General features: G+C 33.9%; 1 protein-coding gene across 1 annotated transcript; it reads right to left on the bottom strand.

Moving 5' to 3' along the window:
- On the bottom strand, positions 1–14,095 carry LOC147386781 (linoleate 13S-lipoxygenase 2-1, chloroplastic-like). Its single transcript, XM_086423410.1, has 9 exons — positions 13,655–14,095; positions 7,065–7,333; positions 6,655–6,892; positions 5,473–5,793; positions 4,417–4,502; positions 2,283–2,393; positions 1,883–2,184; positions 980–1,246; positions 1–868 (listed from the first exon to the last, which is right to left on the bottom strand). The coding sequence occupies exons 1-9, from the start codon at positions 14,007–14,009 to the stop codon at positions 106–108; spliced, it is 2,712 nt and encodes a 903-aa protein (XP_086279536.1). The 5' UTR covers positions 14,010–14,095; the 3' UTR covers positions 1–105.
- Positions 14,096–20,251: the final 6,156 nt, after the last annotated feature.

Raw genomic sequence — 20,251 nt, 5'->3', positions numbered from 1 at the left:
TAGAGAATCATGTATTTATTTCTTGAACAAGTCTCACATTTATTTTGTGGCCTTCTAAAAGCCAAGATAACTTGCATAAACAACCTCCATTATATCCATAGATATTTAAATGGAGACACTATTAGGGACTCCCATCCCTGTAACCCCAGGTTCAGAGAAGGGCTTCAAGAGCTGGTAAGGAACTACACCAGCTCCTGATCTATTCTTCAGTTTCAAATTTGCATTTCTTGCGTCGATTATACCTTCAATATCCAACAGCTTTTCCTTAAATCGCTCAAACGCTACTTTTATAGCAGAATTATCTATCCAAGATGGCTCTATATTCCCTCCTAAATACTCTTCATCAGAAGAATGGCTCGACAAAATATCCAACACAGCCATTACTATTGTTGCCTGAATTTGTGAAGGGAGACATTTCAAGAGTGCGAATTCAGGCTTCTCCATGAAGTTTTTGTAGCCCTCTTCGTCAGTCGGGTCCTCATTGGGCATGTTTATCCGGGCTATTGAGGGTCGGTTTGGGAAGTAACCTCCATATGGATACTGGCCAAAGTTGACAGCGGCATGATGAGCTGACGCCCCCCAAATTATGGTTGCCAATATTTCTATAAGATCATTCGGAGTGTTTAGTACCGGCCACCATGGTTCATCCTTCTTGTCCTCATGGCCTTTGGTTCGAATTTCGGTCCACCATTCTTGGAGTTCTTGATCAGTTTGAATGAGGTCGGATTCTGGGTAGTAATGGTTGACGTAATCAGTAACCCATTCTTTAATTGCGTGCCATATAAGGAGACCGTCGTTGGCAAAAGGGTAGTCCTCGATCGTCAACTTTAGACCGTGTTCCGCTTTTGGATCTTCAACTGCCATACCCCTAAAGTTGATAAAATAAAATCATGATCATCACCATTGCACATAAGAGATTAGTACAATGTGATCAATTTTAAGTAGTAGAGAGTTCGAGACACCATGGATTAATAATTACCTTCTGATGAGGTCTTTAGGCAAAGCCTCCATGTCAAAGCGCCACAACTGGTCATAGGCAGCTGAACTGATCTCCATGGAATACTTGGCTGGTGAGAAGGAAGTCTCAATGATCCCACCTCCATTGATGAGAGCTTGTCGTGCAAGTGAGTTAATCTCCATTGTGTATCGGAGATGAGGATGTAATAATCTATAGATAGGATGCATCGTGCTTAGTTGTCGATTTGTCGCAATTATGTAAGTTTCCACACAAGCGTGAGCCCTGAGCCTGTAGAGAAGCTTGTGTGTTACAATTAATAGATTCTTAGATATGATTCTTTGCAACAAGGTGTGAGGCTGGGATCACGTACTGACCCATGGAAAACCACATGATTGATCCCGATTATGTAAGCATGAAATCAAATGGTTTAGGATTTGTACGTATCTCAATAATAAATAACCTGTTAATACTTGAGGATAAATATTTTGATGAGATCTTAGCAATTGGCAACAATAGGGCATTTTATACGGAACGTTGACGTGGGAGGTGGCTTGAGGAGCATAGGTACTGAGACCTAAGTAGACTTTAGGGTGGAATTGTAACTCCGACCGTGGGAGTAGTTGTAATTCTTCCAAATTTAAGAGTTGGATGAGTTTTAGGAGTTGTAACTCATAGGAGCTAACTTTCCATTCATGCCGAAAATTGGAATTGAGACAAGGGAGCTACAACTCCAAGTTTCCATGTTCTTATAGACTCAGCCGAGATTTTCAAAGTATCAGGCAAGTCATCTTGAATCTCGAACGAGTCAATGAAATGGGCAAGTCATTTCGGTTATGGACAAATTTTAAAACCATGATGTGTACTCACTAGGGCTAATGTAATCCTAATTAATCAAAAAAATCAATTCAAGTTACATAATATTACCAGTGGACGACGAGCTCGTGATAGCCACAGTCATGAGCAAGAACATGACATTTAGCCAATACCCATAGCCAATCATCGGTGGCGTCCCAGCTTGGGGTGTAAACTTGTTTCCATTGTGGTTTATCCTCGATGGGTGGACGAGTTAACTCAATGGCTAAAGGCCTTAACGTGTTATCTTGCATGAGAAACAATAGTGTTCGTGATCCGTACAAGGTTGTGCCTTCTAACTCTCTTACTTTATTCACAAAAGGTAATAGCAAATCATGATAATCCATCATAAACAGTTTCTTTTGGTTTAAGGCCTGCAAGCACAAAACACAAAATATAAGTTAAACATAATTAATCATCCTTGTGGGTCCTTAATCTAGTACTTTTGTTAGTTCTGATGCAGTATATATACCTCTTTGGCGGTCATGACTCCTTTGAGCTCTTGGTCGATTAGTTCCTTAGTGATTGCGGACTCGGCTGGGCCATAGATCTTAGGGTCAAGTTTGCTCTTCAATGGAAGTTCCTGAACAATTTAATTGATCCCATAAAATAACTATAGAACAAGATAATAGAGTTTCAGATAAGAGCCATTGTAATAAGATGCATGAATTTGTTTGGAGGGAAACTAAAAGAGAGGGGGCCCTTCAACCCCCGCTTACCAATCCATGAATAATAATAAATAAATAAATAAATAAAAAACAATAAGTTTCATATTAACAAATAAAAATTTGCACATATGTACTTCAGGGGGGCACTCGCCACCTATTATAATATAAGATTCGAAAAGCATACCCCAATGGATAATTTCTTGAAATATGCCTTATCGTTCATCTGGAATTGTTTGATATATATATCAAACGATGACTTCAACCAATGACTTCAACCAATGATCTTCCCTCAATGGATAATTTTCTCCTTTTAGTAACATTTTGACCAATTTTGAATCCATCTCAATTATCGTGTATCAGAAATTAAGGGTGATCCGTCAAGAGGTGTTCGTGTGAGACTAGGTGAATCCTCTTCTTTTTTACCACCATTTTACTTTTCTTTCAATAAAATCTCACATTCCTCTATATCTCAAGAAACTTTGTTTGTTTTTATCTAAAAAGTCATGAGTTTCTACACTGTATGCTCCTTGGAGAAATCATGAGAGACCTTATTTAGTGAGCCATTGGCTCCAATGGACTCAAGAAAGTGGACATCGATAGTGATGGACCTCATAGATTGGTGATGACTGTCAATAAGCACGATTAGATTTTTGGCAATTCATGAACATATCACGTCATGATATCAAGAATAACTATTTAATGAAGCCAATTGAATGAGTCTTCTTCAAAGGACCACATAATTTCAGAAGGATGTTAGAGACTAAGGTACATTGTATTTGTTGAGTTTAGTCCCACATAGGACACTCATTGCCTTGTCTCTCTCCGTATGGGCTCCTAGGCCTCTTCATTCATTGCCAATTGGTTTTGAGCTGGACCCCCAAGTTTATTATGGTATTAGAGCGGGCCTTTCTCTCATCACGCCACCCAGCTCATATCTCCCGTGCATTGGCATAGTTTGGCCCACACATGCGGAGCATGTTGAGTTTAGTCCCACACCGGACTCTCATTGCCTTGTCTCTCAACTTATAGGTTCTGGGCCTCTCCACTCATTGCCAATTGGTTTTGAATTGGATCCTAAGTTTATCAGTGTTAAAATCATGAAATACATTGTGTCATTATTAGTATATCTCATCACAAAGGGTAAATTATTATGGAGAATGATATATTTAGCATATATCAATAGAATAATGATTTTTTGATGCTCTCCCTAACACAAGCCCCATGTGCTAGAATCATAGATTTTTTTTCCCCAGGATACACAACTGGACATATTTATGGGGATGTACAATTGTGTATCCCAAGGGAAAAAATCTATGGTTCTAGCCCATGCCAGGTCAAGGGGTGTGTATCAGAGGGGGAGTCAGAAAATCACGACTCATATCAATTAGGATAATTTACATTAGGAATTATTAATAAGGTAAATCTTTATATCGAGTTGCTTTCTATGTCTTAGTTAATGTAATATTTATAAATACTCGATTAGTTTATTAGAGTTCATGTATCAATCATCCAAGAATTATCAATGAAGTTTGATTTTCTAACGGGATGAGGACAATACGTCCTACGGAGGAAGATTATAAAGAGCAAAAATAGATCGAATTCCTAGGCATACTTTTTTTCTTCAAATGCTCTTAAAGCTTAAAGGTTCGGAGGATGATGCTTGCTCAATTTCGAAATGGAAAGCTAAAGGTGTAATCCATTAGAGACGACTAGTGCAACTTCATCAGGGGAATTAGATGCCTTTTGTTCTACTAGTTCTATGTACTGCTGTCTCAGCCACGATTCATCACTTTTGGTACGAGAGAAATTGAAGGGATTTTGAAGAATCGGGGGAGCATAAGACTTCAATCTTAAAAAAAATGTACTACGACATTCAGTGTATATATGAGGAGGTCGAAGTTATTAAAAGCATATGATGCATGTATAAATATATCATACCGTGACCAACTGAATGCTATAAGGGTTGACACCAGCAAGAGTTTGACGGGCGAACTCCTTGTCACTGAACCAAGAGAATCTATCTCCTGTGAAAGGGGAAAAAAAGGATTGAGAGATGCACACTCAAATTATGATTTCGAAATTTGAATTATTTAGATTCTTTTATGAAAAAAAGGTATAATAAGTCAAATGACATGGTCAAGTCACTAGTTAAAAGTTAAGAGTATTTAGAAATATCCTCCTGTTAAATTGATTACATTAGGATTACCCGCTTACAAAATGCAAGATCAGGATTACCCCCTTTCCGTAAGTTATGATTGTGTTTATGTGATGATTTAACGGTGAAATTTGAGATTTTTTTCAAAATGCTCTTCAAATACTTAAATTACTAAATCAAAACTTTGGAAAAAAAAAAATCAAAATTTCACTCTTAAATCTTTGAGAAAAAAAATAAAAAGGAACTTTGACTTACGATCAAGGGGTAAACTTAATATCACCAATTTTACGGTAGGGTATTTCACTATTTCTAAAATGCCCTAGAAGTTTGTAACTAGTTATTAATACACACACACACACACACACACACACACACACACACACACATATATATATATATGGAAATGTTTAGCACCCAACCATTTGCCCAACATGTTTTGTCCTACAAAGGTTGGAAGTTTTCGGATGGGCTGATTTTTGGTGAGGATGATCTCTACGGTTAGATGATCATCCTCACCAAAAATCAGCCCATTCCAAAATTTCTAACCCCATGTTTACAAGTTGAAAAATCATGGACCGTCCATTTTTTGTAAACCATTTGTGATGGGGTTAGAAGTTTTGGAATGAACTGATTTTTGATGAGGATGATCTTCTCACCATAGAGATCATTCTCACAAAAAATTAGCCTATTCCAGGACTTCTAACCCATGTAGGACAAAACATGTTCGCCAAATTGTTTGATATATATATATATATATAAAGAAAGAGAGGAGAGAGAGAGAGAGAGAGAGAGATAGAGAGAGAGAGAGAGAGAGAGAGAGAGAGAGAGAGAGAACAAACTCTCAATGAGTTCAGGAGTCTCAAATTGTAATATATCATCAACTCCATCTGATAGAGTCTTGATCAAGCGAGGCAGTAGTGTTCTGAAGAAGCCTTGATTTTCAAGCTTAGGTAGGGGGAGACCATCATTGAACAAAGAATCTATGGCAGTGAAGGAAGGGAAACCAAGGTTAGGGTCGATGAGGCTCGATTGGATTGAGGGTACTAATGCATGCAACACCGAATTCAACGTCTTAACCGAAAACTGAGTTTGCTTCACATCTGAGAATGCTTCGTCCCTTGGTACGTAAAAGTCACCACTCCGTTGTTCCGATAATGGGTCTGCAACGTTAACCCAAGCTTAATCAGATGGTCATTACATTGTGAAACTTGAATCCATTTCATGAATTATCGTTACACTGATAATAAGTTAGAGCTTAGCAAAAAATAAATAACTAAATAAATAAATAAATAAATAGAGATAACTTAAATCATAGAAATGTGTTATGTGCATTTATATTATATTAATGTGTTGAAGATCACATATCACATCAAGTAGAATCAATATTAAATTGGATTGATTTAGATAGTTTGGACACATTCATTGAAGTCCGATTACAACATTAGCTAGATTGAAGATTCTAAAAGCGCAAAAGAAAGATTTAAAAGAATATTAATAGAGATAATGAAAGAAAATATAAACATACTTTTAATAACAAAAATAATTTTGATTGTATACAACCAAGATTCTTCTAAGATCATGATGATGAGATTCATTGGTGGTTTTTATATTTTAATTCAATATAAATCAAGTATGATTAATATAACCACATCAAGAATTTCAATGAAGTTTAATTTGAACTGTTGTTTATTTCAATTAATAACTAAACAAAAATGAATTATATACGATTGTTAAATCATTTGATCATGTTTTACACTATGAAATTATGGTTATATAGTTGAGATTATAAATTGTTAGATAACTTGCTAAGAGATTTGGATTGATCGAGATAAAAATCAAGGATTTTTGGCCATAGAGTTTGAAGAGGAGAGTATTGTTATGTCATCTTCATAAGTCTCTTTAAGGAGATCGAGTTCAAGGGGGGTATGTCATCAGTTTGAAAACAAAGGGCCTATATCTAATAATTGTGGATAGTTAAAATTAATTGAAACTTATAAGAATCTCATATTTCCAATCGAAACCTGTTTGCGTTGGAGGACGTCCTGTTCGGCAACGCCTTGGATATGGATGCACGTGGCCACCTAAGACTGGTCGTGCCAGATCCTCACTACTATCTGGATTCCCAAGGTCATTGTACTTGTCATAATCGTAGATCCTGTCGTATTTCTTTCTCTCCCCATCTCCATTGCCACGTAGATTGTCCAAGTCCTCCTCCCTCAGCTTCTTCAACCCTTCTGGTGTCTGTGTTGGCAAGTAAGACTGCCCCACAATTCACAACAAAAACACATCTCAACCCATCAGATCAATCTCTACAATTTCATGCACATTATTTAGGATCTCATCCAATCCATTGAAACTACTACTAGGGAATAGGGATGCAACATAAATAAGCCCTCCTTTTTAAATGTCAGAGAGAGAGAGAGAGAGAGACCTTGTTAGGGAAAAAGATCCTCTTGTCTGGATTATCGTATTTGGAACAAACCCAGGAATCGCAAGTAATGGTAATTGGAGTATGAGAGAAGCCATCAAGGACGATAGTTTTGATGTACATCTCCTTTTGTTCCTCATTCTGCACCAAAACTGCTCCCAACTCACCAAAATCTGCTGGAACTTCGAATACGCACTCATACTTTACCTCCCTATTCTTTTTCCCCACCTTCTTTGCGAACCCTTTGATCGTCTTCTTCTCCTCTCCCGTTGCTTCATGGTTTAACACATAAATTCAAATTAAAAACATTTTAAAAATAATAATATTAGCCTCAATTTACGTTTCAAATGCATGGCTTCTTAACGAAATAACAAATATATTCTTTGTTACTTTTTTATTTTACCAATGTAATTATCTAGTAAATCATATATATATATATATATATATATATGATATTTTGGTGGGTTTAGGTGATCCATTATAGATAGCGAAAAGAGAGAGAGAGAGTTTCGGATATGGTTATAGCATTCTCTTATTTAGTGATAATTTCTTAACTCACATACATGACTTTGGTATAACCGAACAATGTAAATTTTGTGTTTATTTTTATAACATGAAAACTGAAGAATGAGAGAATATTATTAAGGATTCTCAAAAGAAATGCATCCTTACTATCAAATATATATATCCCTAGAAAAATAAGTAGAAATCTATATTTTTCCTCTAATTATCTCAACTGTTAGTTTAATAGATAGCCTCAAATATCGTTGAGAAAAGTGCATAAAATAATAGATTCTTTTGCAAATAAATCCTTAATGATCCTTACGAGGCATGTGCTTTTTTTAAATTTGTTTTCGTTCCTATTTGAGCCGTCTGAGGCTAAAAAACTATCTAAAATAAAATATTTTCTGAAATAAAAATGAAATATTTATATGATCCAAGATGAGAAAATAAAATAGATAGATAAGGTCATTGACCTTAATGAGAAGGTTAAGTACTTAACTTCAGATGTGCTAGGGATTCTCAAGAAAGATGTATTTGATCTTCTAGACGACTCATCTGGTAAGTCTCGATACTGTCCACCAACGAGACGGATGAACAATTCATATGTATCGGACAAGATTTAAAACAAGGGTTAATTTTTCTCATTGTTGAATGAGACGACTCAAAAGTATTGGAAAACTCGTCCGAGAAGACTTGATCTCGTTTATGAATGAGACGAGACGTTAAAACAAGTTTTAAAATCATAGTCCCAACATCCATTTAGATAGAGAGAGTGGGAGAAAAGATACATATATGATGTTAAACTTTCGTTCAGGACATAGATAGTTCTATTACATAGAAGTAGTTGATATCGTAGAGTGATATCAGAAATCCGATATCCGAGCTCACTAGTTGTTTTGTATTCGAATTATGAGTTCCTCCGTGTCTGGAAATTCATAAAGCCTAGTAAGCCTAAAATAAGATTCTAGGTTCATTCTATTAGTAATGGAAATGGTATCCGTTACTAAATTTTTTGTTAGAGTAATAATTAACATTTTTATAAAAGCGATTCTTAGCCTTATTATTATAAGTGCCTTGTTTCTGATCAATAGAAGATTACTGAATTTGCAAATTAGGAGAAATGCAATGAAATAAAAATGCAACTGGACCTATGACAAGGAGTCAAACTTGTGGGGAAGATTTACTTAGGTCGAGTAAACTTACCAATATAGAACGATTGATAAAAGTAATCTCTAAATTATCTCAGAATTAGGCTTGATGGAAAAAAGATAGTTAAAGATGTTTGAAGCCCAAATGATTATGGTAAGCCAATTAACAAAAATGTTAGAAAGGATATAAAGAATAGAAGAAAGGTTCAACCATCATTTTGAAGATAAATCCCAAAAAGATCAGGGAGTAAATATCCCGTTACATGGAAGACTACGAGAAGAAATAGAAATAATACAACCACCGTTCAATAAGAGACAAATGATTTCAAAACTAGAAAATTCACAGGGAAAACAATCATACATAAGAAATGAGATTATAGAAATGCAACAAAAACATATAATAATAAATTAGTTGAAAAAAATAATTGTAGCATATTATGAATGTGATAAATTGGGATATAGAGGAGAGTATTGTTCGGATAACGTCAACTGATGAAAGATGCGTAACTCAGAAAGATGTTATACAAGTCAATTCAAGGAACAGTAAACTCATAAGATTTTAATAAAATTGATAAAATACTCGTATCACCCCGAACATATAAGACTAGTGGTTAAAAGTGAGAAATGGTGCAAGAGTCATTACAATTACTAAGTACACCACTAAGAAAAAAATATTGAAAAACTCGTCTGAAAAGACTCAGTCATATTCATGAACAAGACGAGACGTCAAAATAAATTTTAAAACCATGGTCCCAACAACCCTTTAGAGAGAAAGAGAGAGAAGAGAGAGAGAGAGAGAGGTAGAGGTAAGGGTGGGGTGAGAGGAGGGAGAAGGATTTCTAAGAGATTTCTGAGCATGTCTCTAAAATATTCTTCAATGATCACAAGAAAATGAGACGTAATCTCTGAAAAATCTCCTCTTTTTTTTTCTTTTAATCTAAAAAATAAAAAATCTTTACTAAATCCCAAGAAATGTGTATTTTTTAAGAAAAATTCGTTGTTTATTTTTCCTCCTTTTTATCTCAATTTGATCGAAATTATGTTAAAAGTGAGAAATGGTGCAAGAGTCATTACAATTACTAAGTACACCACTAAGAAAAAATATTGAAAAACTCGTCTGAAAAGACTCAGTCATATTCATGAACAAGACGAGACGTCCAAATAAATTTTAAAACCACGGTCCCAACAACCCTTTAGAGAGAAAGAGAGAGAAGAGTGAGAGAGAGAGGTAGAGGTAAGGGGTGGGGTGAGAGGAGGGAGAAGGATTTCTAAGAGATTTCTGAGCATGTCTCTAAAATATTCTTCAATGATCACAAGAAAATGAGACGTAATCTCTGAAAAATCTCCTCTTTTTTTCCTTTTAATCTAAAAAATAAAAAATCTTTACTAAATCCCAGAAAATGTGTATTTTTTAAGAAAAATTCGTTGTTTATTTTCCTCCTTTTATCTCAATTTGATCGAAATTAGAAAAGTGCGAAGAGAAATACAAGTTCCTTGGGATTAATACGTTTGACATTGGACCCACGTTGTGTTTCTTTCATCTCTTTTTATTTTATTTGTTCTTATTTGGAGTAGCTTCCACGGCACGCCGTGTTGAACTTTTATACAATCCTAATGTTTACTGGCCACAAGGGCCGTATAGATTAAATCACGACACTGTACTCAGGAAGTTAGGAAGTTATCTAACTCCAACCTCACTTTTGTCACATTTGGCACACTACTCTTGACTTTTAACATTACAGACTTTGAACTACAATAAAATGTTCATAAATCATCAATCGGTATAATTATTGTTCTGAGGACTTTTCTAATCTGCAACAGATTTGATGGGCACTATCAACGGTTGAGATTGGAGGAAAAACGAACATGGACCCTGAGAAAGGAACTTCTCTAAATACCCCTAGCCTTCGAGCACTGATGCTCCTTACCCTGTTTTCTTCTTCTAAATTTTTTAAGCTCAGTTAAAATGTTGATCTTGACTTCTATTTTGATCAAATCATCAAGATCAACATATTTTACAATTGTTGATCTCGGCAATATACATTATCAATATATGTGGCTAAAATTAAATGGTTGATCCCCACCATTTTCTCATAAAAAATAGTTGATCTTGTCCTATAAAATCCAATCTCAATTATTTCAATCATCTATATATGACTACTAATGATCGACATAATCCAAAATGGTTGATCTAGGCCTATAACATCCAATAGCCGAGATTGATATTTTTTATAAGCATTGATCTAGATGATTTAAATCATCGTGTAAGATTACAAATGATCGATCACAATCATTGTCTCATATAAAATGGTTGATCCCGACCATTTTCTCTTATATTGTAAGAAAAAAAGAATAAAAGTAAAAGAGAAAAGGTACGAGGGGCATTAAGAAAGAAAATATTAGTAACTAGGTTATAAAGTTCCCCAAAGTTAGGAGTATTTAGAAAGAAATCCCTCATTTAGAGTCCATTAATTAATTTTTTTATTTACACCTCAACCATTAATTATTTTGAAATCAGCAGTTGGTATAATTAGGGGTGAAACTTGGTCTGGTTCAAACTGAGAACCAAACCAAATCGAAAGCTTTGGGGTGGTATGATTCGGTTCTAGGTTACAAAAATGGAGAACCGAACCCTTATGCAATATATATATATAGTAGCGTTCAATGGCCAACAGTTTGGCAAACATTTTGGCAAACACATTTTTCAAAACATGGGTTAGAGGTTTTGGAATGGGCAGATTTTGGTGAGGATGATCTCTATGGTGAGGAGATCATCATCACCAAAAATCAGCCCATTCCAAAACTTCTAACCTCATCAAATATGGTTTACAAAAATGGACGGTTCACGATTTTTCAACTTGTAAAATGGGGCTAGAAGTTTTGGAATGAGCTGATTTTTGGTGAGGATGATCTCCTCACCGTAGAGATCATCCTCACCAAAAATCAGCCCATTCCAAGACCTCTAACCCATGTTTTGAAAAAGTGTTTGCCAAAATGTTTGCCAAATTGTTGGCCACGGATAGGGACCCATATATATATATATATATAATATATATTTGGGGGGGGGGGGGTGTTCAATGGCCAACTTTTTGGCAAAACATTTTGAAAACATGAGTTAGAGGTTTTGGAATGGGCTGCAAAACATTTTTGAAAACATGAGTTAGAGGTTTTGGAATGGGCTGATTTTTGGTGAGGATGATTTCTATGGTAAGGAGATCATCATCACCAAAAATCAGCCCATTCCAAAACTTCTAACCCCATCAAAAACAGTTTACAAAAAATGGACGGTCCACGATTTTTCAGCTTGTAAACATGGGTTAGAAGTTTTGGAATGGGCTGATTTTTGGTGAGGATGATCTCCTCACCGTAGAGATCATCCTCACCAAAAATCAGTCCATTCCAAAACCTCTAACTCATGTTTTGAAAAATGTTTTGCCAAAAAGTTTGCTAAAAAGTTTGCCATTGAACGCTACCCTATATATATAATTTTAGGAGTTAGGATATAAATTAATATTTTGTATAGAGTCGGTTCCGTGTACACATATATATACAATGTGTTTTATCCTATGTGGCTAAAAGTTTTTGATTAAGCTGATTTTGGTGAGGATGATCTCTATGATGAGGAGATCATCCTCACAAAAAATCAGTACAATCCGAAACTTTTAACCTCATCAAAAGTGATTTACAAAAAATGGACAGTCCAAGATTCTTCAATTCATAAATATGAAGTTAAAAGTTTTGGATTGAGCTGATTTTTGGTGAGGATGATCTCCTCGTCATAGAGATCATCCTCACCCAAAATCAACTCAATCCGAAACTTTTAGCCTACATAGGACAAAACACGTTGTAGATGTATGAACAGATATGTGTACACGGATCCTGATACTTTTGTATATATGTAAATAATAATTATTATGCATTATTTTAAGAGTTAGGATATAAATTAATATTTTTTGTGAATAAATTAAAGATTTTTTATAGATAAATTAGTGATTATTGTGTGAAATTTTATGTTTATTATATATTTATTTTTTCATAAAAAGTTATTACTTACAATTTATAAATTATTGGCAATCCGTAGAATCGAACTGACTTTAATTCGATTTGGATTGGTTTGGTTCTAATAGAATTTGATTTCATTATGATTTTTATTTAGTGGAATCGACTTATGTCTGTTTGGTTCTAGTTTGACTTCAAACCAAACCAAGATGCACCCTTACATATTATATCCTCCTGATTGGACTCTTAGAAATGACCCCCATCTTATCCATCTCTAACATTAGACAAGCATCGTTTTTATCTTCCAACTTAGTGGGACACTTGAAAATAAATAAAATAATGCAGCATTAGATATAGATAAGTCAAAAATCTATCTAAAATACATATGTGGCTCACTGTAGAAGATGCAGATATAGTTGGATTGGCTCCCATATTCTACTTTCAGCTTCCTCGAGAATCTGGGACGGCTTCCAAGCATGGAAAAATGAAACTCTTGGAATATCACCATCTCTAAAAACTTAAAAAGTTACAATTCCTACTTAAGAGAAATCGAAATGGAGCCACAACTTGACCCCACAATTTTGCTCAGACGACTCGTTTGTGACCTAGATGCCGAGCCAACGATGTGCTGAGGCCACTATACGATGACCGACCGATTCCAACGTCGGAGTTTATTTCAAGATTTACCTTAAACACTATGGGTATCTTCTAAATCTTGGAAAATCCATTTTCCAAACATACCCTAAACCTTTTTTTATAACAAGTATGTGTAAAAAAAAAAAAATAATAATAAAATAACAGAAATGAACCTATGGTTGGTCCTATTTAAAGGTAAGGAAACATGTTCAAACTTCAAAACTATAAATTAATTACCACCACAAAACTAAATAAAATTGTGTTTTTTTATTTTTTATTTTTTTTTTCTATTTCAAATTTACTTACTAGGGTCAAGCTCTGAGCTAACGAGCTCCAGAAGGAAGGTTTCACCAATAAAATCGTTAATGGCGTCGACCGCTGCAGGTAAACCGATGTTGGATAGAATCCCACCTTCCCTTATTTTGGCCGTTACTGTAGTTTTAACGGTAAGGTACTTTTCAATATCAGGTGCCTCCTTCCCCTCTACTTCACGAGAAACAGCTTTAACATACAAACGGCCGTTAGTTTTCTTAAACGAAGTTGTAATATTCTTTGGTTGAACTGAGATAATTGATGTGTTTCCATTATGGCAGAAGTAGGAGTTTTGAAAATTCAAGAGGGCTCGGGTGAACTCAGATCTGTGCACCTGAGGTTTCAACATCTCAAAAACAGTAGTAATAGTATCCAGAGATGAAGGAATGGTTGTTAGAGAAATTCTACCTTAATGGAAGTCTTTGTGAGATATCTTCTTAGACTAACCTCTCCTTATATAGAGAAAAGTATCAAGGCAAAAAGTCGTAAATATATGCAAAATTATGAGTTATAATCAAATTTTATTATTGACCAAACGTAAATTATTTATTTGGATGGAAAAGTTTAATGAAAATTTTAAGGAAAAAAGGTATATTATATACTAAAATAGAAAATAAAAATAAATCCAACATTTCGTGATCTATATTAGAGAAGACAAGTACTTGTAGGGATCACATGTTTTGTATCTCCAATTTAGCTCTGACATTTCTCAGTGTTTCAATCGATGTATCATCTTTTCAACGTGCAAAGATAAGTCTATTTTTAATGAGATCAATAATTTAAAGATTAAAAGATATATATATATATATATATATATATATATATATATAATTTATGTTTTTATCATGTCAGTCACGTACTCAATCGCGTGCATTCATCATGACTTGTAGAAAATGTAGTCCTTTTTACATTTCATCATTTGTCAAGAGATATTTTAAAATATTTAATATTTTTATGTCTAAAAATATTAGTTAATTTAAAAATATTTATATTTTTAAATTAGTAGGCGAATAAGGATTTCTGTCTTGTCAGGCTTCAACATTCAAAATCCAATAAACACCTTTTTCTCGTTTTAAAATTAATATCTTCCTACCTGAACTAGGAAACCAAGTTAAGTCTGGGTCCCAACTCAAAAATGTCCATCTGGTTTAATTTAAAAAAAATAAATTATTATCTATTTTTTTAAAAATATTTTCATATTTATTTGTTGTTCATTCAAAAGAAAACCATGATTTAAATATTATTACACATTAAATATGAAAAGGAGAAGAATAAAAATCATCAACGTAGATGTAACATGTAGCATGGCTGAGTTTCCCAACCTACCGTTTTCAAGTCTATATTCTGAAACATGTTATGATCTTCTGTATCCTAGGTCTCCCCGATCTGTCATTTGGCTTATTTTTTTTCGTGTAGCATTCAGATCGAATGACTCTATGAAATTACATCGAAAGTAATTGACTAGTAGGTCAAGTTTGAAGGGTGAAAACAGTCGTTCATCTATCAAAAAAATTACGGAATCAGCCATTTTTTTATTATAATATCTATAAATTTACCTTTATGCCCTTTAATTGAATGTAATGTGACCTTACAATATATCTTTACTATTCTTAAGAGAGAAGGCAAAGAAGAAGTCATTCCACACCAAAATTTAGGTCAATTGCACCTACTTTATTTTATTGTAATATATTTAAGGTCATTTTAGTCAAAAACTAAGAAAATTGCAATCCTCCTTATAATTAGGTTCATTAGTTTTTCAAATTACAAAAATATATTTTTTACAATATAATATTTAAAATTTATTTAATTAATAATTTAAATTACAAATAATCCCTTCAAATACATGTGCCAATGTGCCTTTGCACATGTCGCCTTCTACTATCTAAATATTTGTCTATAACACCTTTCGTAAAAAGAAAAAAAATTAAATAATTACAAAAAAAATGAAGTCTGATTCATAGACTCTTCACCAAATGGGATACTTTTACTACTTATGGCTTCTCATACGCAAAAGATCCTTAGGAAAACATGTACGTATTAACCCCCCAAAAAACATGTGTTCATCGTCTTTCATAGTCACAAAAATTTTCAAAATTTCATAAAATTCTTCAATAAAGGTTTTATTAATCGATTAAATCACTATGCCACGAATTAATTTTGATAAGAAACCTAAAACATCATTTGTATATTCTTAAAAAATTTCCTAATTTTTTTTTATTTTTATTTTTAGAAAACTTTCTTGAATTTATCTAAATTCACAGATTTGAACCCCACCAAATAATTACTAGTTCAAACTTAAATAATATGCTTATAAGAATTTTCCCATATGTTTCTTTTGGGGAAAATAATTTAATGCAACCAGAGGGAGCAACTAGTCTCAAAATTCCCCATAATTTCTTCCATTGTAACCTAATGGTCCATTCAGTAAATCTCTTCTTTCTTAATGCCTCTTAAAGCCCCTTTCAATTAGTGAGATCGGTAATTCAAATTGTCGAGATAGACCTTTGTTACAATCATTGTGATCATAAATCGTTGATCTTGATGTTTGAACATGACCCATTGTGATCAACATTCCCATTGTCGAGATTGACCTTCTTACAATCATCCAATCTCGATGTTTTGATATCAAGAATTCAAATTGTCAAGATGGAGGATTTGAATGATTGATCTCAAGAAACCTCCAAACGTCTAATATAAAGTTTTGCAAGAAATAGTACAAATTTAAACGAGTGGCCCATGAGCTATTAATGCGTTTCTCAATAATATTGCGTGGTCCTTAAAAATGACGGTGTGATGTTGCTTTCCTTTAGTTCTGAAAGAGTATGTGAGCTATTGGTGACTCAAGGCAGAAAAACGTGGTTGAGAGACAGATAACCTAATCTCAAGATTTTAACCTTTCGGGAGACACAGTTTGGTGTACTTTTTCTGACTTTTACAAACCCATTTCTTGACAACAAATCCCTACTCAAATATTTTTTCCAAAGAAAATACAATTGCATTATACAATTTTCTAAAGGATCTATTTTTCTTAAAAAAAAAATTCGAAAAGAAAATTTGAGGGAGCTTAAAAAAAAAAAGAGAGAGAGAGAGAGATGATCTCTAGTTTCTCAGTAGTTGGGGTAATTATAAGAGAATAAAAATTACCCAACTTTGTTTTGGAGTGATTGGTAGAGCAAACTCCATTGATGAAGTATCTGTCTCACACATGATTTCAAAACTAGTCCGAGACCGAGACGCATCGCCTGAATTATTTCGGTATCAGGCATGGTTGAGACGAATAGACAAGTTAATTTTTTGGACAAGATATAAAATCCCATGTTTATTTTTCATTTTTTAGAACAAGATGTCTCTAACATATCGAAAAATTCGTCTGAGGCGACTCGGTATCTAGCATGGACAAGACAAGAGACGAGATGAGACGCGAAACCAAGTTTAAAAACCATGATCTCACATGATACAAATGTGATTAGTGAGTTTTATGTCAGTCAAGATACAAAACAAGAAAGAGTGACATGTGCCACGAAAATATGCAAAGCAAGATGCCAATATTCTAAACTTGTATTCATACGTCTAGACCTGTATGTCAAACTTGTTTATATATAATAATTGGATTTTGTTAAGATGTGCCCTTAGGGCACATGTTAATAAGACCCATATATAATAGGCAATTGCACGTGAAAAATAGACCTTAAAATGATATATATATTTTTAATTTAATCTTAAAGTGCATGATTGGACATTTTTGAGCCCAAAGTCACTCTTCATAGAAAACGATTTTTCTCCCTTGTAACGATGCTTTCTCCTGATTAGACATCCACCAAAACTTAAGACAATGCAACTATCTTTTAGACGTAATTCTTAGGCACAATCAAACAGTGGAATTCATTTTCCCATATCATATTTTTCTTAAGAATACATATTCTGAAAATTTAATTCCTTTACTTGGATGGAAATGCTTTTTTGTGAGCAGTGATTTACGGACTTCCCCTCTGACATACTCCCCTTCTACTCTCTTGATAAGGCATGTGAATGGATCCATAGATTTTTCTCGGGATATACAACTGTAGAGAAACATAATATTCGTTGTTATGTATCCCGAGATTGAGATGTGCATGTTTGTATCTCGAGGAAATGTATGATTTCGATGCACATGCCACATCAAGAGAGAGCGAGAGAATAGAGTAGAGTAGGGTAGAGGGGGAGGTCAGTTTATCATTATTCATTCGTTACGAAAAGGATATAGGTGAAATTACACGACTTTCATACGCGGGCAGACGTGGCAAGGGCAAGGATTGGCACATTTTTTACCTGCGTATCCCAATAAATAAACTGCGTGCATTCAACTACTCTTAAGAAAATGAAATTCAGAACCTATCCACAGTCGTACTGTATTGAGGCACGTTTAACATAATTATACGGTGGAGTGGACTGTAGTGGATTGAGGTGGGGATGCGTAAACTAATCATTTAATTACTGTTTTGGTCAAAAATGTGCCATGTTGCATATCTTTTTGTGGGTTTAGTATTCAAATTTCAAACCTTCAACAGTGATATTCAGCTACTTATCTTTTCCTAATGTTATATAGATCGCGCGTTGTACAATCAACTCTGCAATCAATCCATAGATGAACAAATTTTCTTATATATTTTTTTAAAATCATATTTTTTTCAATTCATGTGCATTTGCACCTGCCACCTACTAGTGTAAGTTAAGTCGATTGTGCCAAACAAATTTATTTTTATCTTTTATTAGAAGAAACGTTAAATATAAGTTCCAAGTGGGAGTTGGAGAAAGAAATGGAGATCACCAACCTTCTAGAGTATAAGAAGTAGGTCCTTTGAGGAAGTAATTAATACCAAGAATGAGAAACATACTAAAGTGATGGATGCCAAAAATATTAAACATTGGAATGTAAAACCAATTGTCATCAGAGATGGGCCAAAAAAGGACCCAATCAAAGAAACTCAAATAATCTATCAGCTCTTATATGGAATTTGAGAGGAATTATGAATTCCTCCACCCATATTAGATTAAAGAATTTGATTCATTCTGTAAAACTTTTATTCATGGCTATGTTATAACCTATGTCAAGGAAAGTAACAAATTTTCTAAGGATACTTTTTCGAATGGGAAAGGAGTTAATTTTGGTTCCATTTGGCATGTTGTTCCCTCAAGAATCATATTGTTGCATCTCTTTTCCCAATTTATTATATTCGAAGCTGAAGTAGATAACTTCTCTATTACTATTTGCATTCTTCGAGCATCTTGGATAATTTAATTTAAGAGCGTCTTGAGAGCTATGGGCTGAGTTGATAAGTCTTCTAAACCAGAGATGAATTTGATTTTAATAAAGGATTTTACACCCTAATGGAGAAGGAAGGTGGAATCTTCCCAAATTCATATTCAATGGAGGAATTAGGTGACTTCATAACTGATTTAAGTTTGGTGGATGTTGGCTTCTCCGATAATAGGTACATGTGGTATAACAATAGTCAAGGGAGAAGATGCATTTGGAGCAAATTGGATAGAACAATGGTTCCCAATTTTTGGATTTGTTCTTTGGGTGCTCGATCCATTGGTTTCTCATCTCCCAAGATTTCTTTTGACCAATGTCCTCTTCATGTCCAATTCCTGAAACCTAACCCGCCTCGAGACAATTTAAGTGTCTTGAAATTTGGATAGAAAGAAAATTCCTCTCCAAAGTTATAGAAAAAAGCTTGGCTTCATACAACTGAGGGTTATCTTCTTTATTGATTTTCTCAAAACTCAAAAAAATTTAGGAAGATCTCAAAGTTTGGAATAAACAAGTAGTTAGCAACATGCATCTAATACTCAAAATCGATAGAAGAAAAGCTTTAAGAATGCAAAAATCTTCTTGTTACCCAATGGTGGAACCAAAAAATGAAGAATGAGTACTCAACTTGGGCTAGGAATGACAAGTCTTTATGTGTTGAATTGTGATTTATATAAATAAATTTAACAGTTAATTAAGTTTTAATTTTCTTTCCAACGTGGATATGTAATACGTAGAGATGAACCAAAGAGATTCATTATCTCTAGTCAAAATTTAAATTTATAAACCCAAATTAATGGATGTAAGTACATTGATTAAGATTTATGACATTTATATTAGTTCATAGATCAAAGTTCATTTATTAATTCTTGATGAATGAATTTAGAGATATATCTAAAGTTGGAAGGTATTATGTGACATGTATTTAATAAATACATGTACAATGCACCTTAGTTAAAAGATTTTACGGGACATGTATTAATTTATTATGATACACTTTCCCAAGTTCATTTTCATAACTATATATACTCTTAACACCATTAGATTTTCAATAATACACTCAACTTTCTCATATTTCTCAATATTTATTCTATTTTTCAAGATTTTTTCTCTATCTTTCTTTTGGACATCCTAAAGAGGGAAAGTAGAAATTCCTACCGAGTAGTGCAAACTCGTAGAAGAATGGGATCAAGTCTAAGCTAGGTTGAATGTAGCAGTTAGTGTTGTCATGTTCCCTTACACTAACAGGAGACTTCGACTATCTTCAAGAAACGTTTATGCCCTTTTTAGCCAAGTTC

Source organism: Akebia trifoliata, chromosome 14, assembly GCF_017979445.1.
Source record: "Akebia trifoliata isolate Shusen 1 chromosome 14, ASM1797944v1, whole genome shotgun sequence".
In the NCBI taxonomy this organism is placed as follows: domain Eukaryota; kingdom Viridiplantae; phylum Streptophyta; class Magnoliopsida; order Ranunculales; family Lardizabalaceae; genus Akebia; species Akebia trifoliata.
Note: the sequence above shows the minus strand (reverse complement) of the source record. Positions and strands in the feature narration are given on the sequence as shown.